The sequence below is a fragment of the Setaria italica genome, unplaced genomic scaffold (assembly GCF_000263155.2).
Source record: "Setaria italica strain Yugu1 unplaced genomic scaffold, Setaria_italica_v2.0 scaffold_14, whole genome shotgun sequence".
NCBI lineage: Eukaryota > Viridiplantae > Streptophyta > Magnoliopsida > Poales > Poaceae > Setaria > Setaria italica.
The window spans coordinates 80345-84070 of NW_014576738.1; the positions used below are offsets into that span (position 1 = coordinate 80345).

At 37.2% G+C, this 3726-nt stretch overlaps 1 protein-coding gene across 1 annotated transcript; it reads right to left on the reverse strand.

Annotated features, from left to right (window-relative positions):
* Positions 1 to 518: 518 nt before the first annotated feature.
* LOC101785134 (photosystem II protein D1) lies at positions 519 to 1772 on the reverse strand. The gene has a single exon (XM_004987267.4). It carries the CDS (start codon positions 1673 to 1675, stop codon positions 614 to 616), a length of 1062 nt encoding a protein of 353 aa, XP_004987324.1. The 5' UTR covers positions 1676 to 1772; the 3' UTR covers positions 519 to 613.
* Positions 1773 to 3726: the final 1954 nt, after the last annotated feature.

A 3726-nucleotide genomic window follows, 5' to 3' on the forward strand; every position in this document is an offset into this window, starting at 1 on the left:
GATGGGCGAACGACGGGAATTGAACCCGCGCATGGTGGATTCACAATCCACTGCCTTGATCCACTTGGCTACATCCGCCCCTTATCCAGCTAAAGGATTTTCTCTTTTTTCCATTCATCATTATTCTATTTATTCTGACCTCCATACCTCGATCGAGATAGTGGACATAGGATGCCACTCTTTAAAATGAAAAAAAGGAGTAATCAGCTGTGACACGAAAAAAAACGAATCCTTTTGTAGCTCGTCATTTATTGGCAAAAATCGAAAAGGTTAATATGAAGGAGGAGAAAGAAATTATAGTAACGTGGTCCCGGGCATCTAGCATTCTACCCGCAATGGTTGGCCATACAATCGCGATTCATAATGGAAAGGAACATATACCTATTTACATAACAAATCCTATGGTAGGTCGCAAATTGGGGGAATTCGTGCCTACTCGGCATTTCACGAGTTATGAAAGTGCAAGAAAAGATACTAAATCTCGTCGTTAACTGAATTCAGAATAGAAAGATTCAGAATAAACAAAGAAATACCCAATATCCTGTTGGAACAAGATATTGGGTATTTCTGGCTTTCCTTCTTTCAAAAATTCCTATATGTTAGTAGAAAAACCTTATCCATTAAGAGATGGAACTTCAAGAGCAGCTAGGTCTAGAGGGAAGTTGTGAGCATTACGTTCGTGCATTACTTCCATACCAAGATTAGCACGGTTGATGATATCAGCCCAAGTATTAATAACGCGACCTTGACTATCAACTACAGATTGGTTGAAATTGAATCCATTTAGGTTGAATGCCATAGTACTAATACCTAAAGCAGTGAACCAGATCCCTACTACAGGCCAAGCAGCCAAGAAGAAGTGTAAAGAACGAGAGTTGTTGAAACTAGCATATTGGAAGATTAATCGACCAAAATAACCGTGAGCAGCCACAATGTTATAAGTCTCTTCTTCTTGACCAAATTTGTAACCCTCATTAGCAGACTCATTTTCAGTGGTTTCCCTGATCAAACTAGAGGTTACCAAGGAACCATGCATAGCACTGAATAGGGAACCGCCGAATACACCAGCTACACCTAACATGTGAAATGGATGCATAAGGATGTTGTGCTCCGCCTGGAATACAATCATAAAGTTGAAAGTACCAGATATTCCTAAAGGCATACCATCAGAGAAACTTCCTTGACCAATAGGATAAATCAAGAAAACAGCAGTAGCAGCTGCAACAGGAGCTGAATATGCAACAGCAATCCAAGGGCGCATACCCAGACGGAAACTAAGTTCCCACTCACGACCCATATAACAAGCTACACCAAGTAAGAAGTGTAGAACAATTAGCTCATAAGGACCGCCATTGTATAACCATTCATCAACAGATGCAGCTTCCCAAATTGGGTAAAAATGCAATCCGATCGCCGCAGAAGTAGGAATAATAGCACCAGAAATAATATTGTTTCCATAAAGTAAAGAACCAGAAACAGGCTCACGAATACCATCAATATCTACTGGAGGAGCAGCGATGAAGGCGATAATAAATACGGAAGTTGCGGTCAATAAGGTAGGGATCATCAAAACACCGAACCATCCGATGTAAAGACGGTTTTCGGTGCTAGTTATCCAGTTGCAGAAGCGACCCCACAGGCTTGTACTTTCGCGTCTCTCTAAAATTGCAGTCATGGTAAGATCTTGGTTTATTCAAATTGCAAGGACTCCCAAGCACACGTATTAACTAGAAAGAATATAGATAATAGAAGGCTTGTTATTTAACAGTATAACATAGTCTATATACCAATGTCAACCAAGCCAGCCCCAACGATTGGATTTCCATATAACTTCATTTCCCAAATCCAAAAATTTGGGAAATGAAGTGAGTAAAAATTCAAAACTCAGATTGCTCTTTTCTATTTTGCATATGGGTTGCCCGGGACTCGAACCCGGAACTAGTCGGATGGAGTAGATAATTCTTCCTTGTTACAATAAAAAAAAACCCCTCCCCAAATCGTGCTTGCATTTTTCATTGCACACGACTTTCCCTATGTAGAAATAGCCAATTTCTATTCCGAAGAGGAAGGCCACTAATTTTCTTAGTTAATTAGTAAATTAATTCACCTACTATGGAACATTTCAGAATGGAAAATGTGCAAGTTTTATCTTGATATCGATCTTTTCTAGTTTATTAGTTTTGTCTAATGATTAATTAAGAGTAAGAGGATTCACCAGGTCATTGATACGGATAATATCCAAATACCAAATACGCTCACTGTGTGATCCATTGAAAGAAAAGTGAGTTGTTTTGGCGAACATCAAAGAAAAAACTTGCTCTTCTTCCGTAAAAAATTCTTCTAAAAATACCGAACCCAATCGTTTCATAAAAGTTCGTACCGTACTTTTATGTTTACGAGCTAAAGTTCTAGCACATGAAAGTCGAAGTATATATTTTAGTCGATACAAAGTCTGTTTTTTCGAAGATCCACTATGATAATGAAAAAGATTTCTACATATCTGACCAAAACGATCAAGAATATCCCAATCTGATAAATCGGTCCAAACGGGTTTACTAATAGGATGCCCTGATCCAGTACAAAATTGAGCTTTTGATAAGGATCCAATGAGGGGAGTAGCAGGACTGTGGTATCGAATTTTTTCATTCGAGTATCTATTAGAAAAGAATTCTCCAGCATTTGATTCCTTACTAACAAAGTATTTATTGGTACACTTGAAAGGTACCCCAGGAAATCGAAGCAAGAGTTTGTTAATTGGTTTAGGCGGATCCTTTGTGGTTGAGTCCAAAAAGAGATAAAATATTGTGAGAAATTGACAAGGTAAGATTTCCATTTCTTCTTCAAAAGAAGAGTTCCTTTTGATGCAAGGATTGCCTTTCCTTGATATCGAACATAATGCATAAGAGGATCCATAAAGAACCATATGGTTTTCCGAAAAAACCCTGGGTACATTACCCCAAAATGTTCCATCTTCCCAGAAAAGTGGATTCGTTCCAGAAAGGTTCCAGAAGATGTTAATCGTAAGCAAGAAGATTGTTTACGAAGAAAGAACAAGAAAAATTCATATTCTGATACATAAGAGTTATATAGGAATCGAAATAGTCTTTTATTTTCTTTTTTCAAAAGAAAAAAAGATTTCATTGAAGTAATAAGACTATTCCAATTCGAATAATAGTTGAGAAAGAATCGCAATAAATGCAAAGATGGAACATCTTGAATCCGGTATTCAAGGAGTTGAACCAGGATTTCTAAATGGATAGGATAGGGTATTTCTATATGTGATAGATAATGTAAATGCAAAAATTTGTCTTCTAAAAAGGGAAATATTGAATGAATAGATTGTAAATTTTGAAACTTTAGTATTTCTTTTTCTTCCGTACAAGATAGTTGCCCTAGCGAAAGTGGGATTTCTACAACGATCGCAAACCCCTCAGATAGAATCTGAGAATAAAACTCAGAATAAAAATAATTGCTGTGATCCAACAATCGATCTTGGTTAGGCTGATTAACCGAATTAATCCCAAAATTCTGCTGATACATTCGAATAATTAAACGTTTCACAAGTAGTGAACTAAATTTCTTGTTATTACAACCAAAAATTTCCACAGGCTCGGCACCATTTAATCCATAATCATGGGCAAATGCATAAATATATTCCTGAAAGAGAAGGGGATAGACGAAGTATTGTTGACGAGATTTCTGTTTTTCTGAATACCCCTCGAATTT

What these genes read in the sequence shown, in the direction of transcription:
- LOC101785134 (XM_004987267.4), bottom strand. Translation starts at nt 1,675, where the DNA reads ATGACTGCAATTTTAGAGAGACGCGAAAGTACAAGCCTGTGGGGTCGC.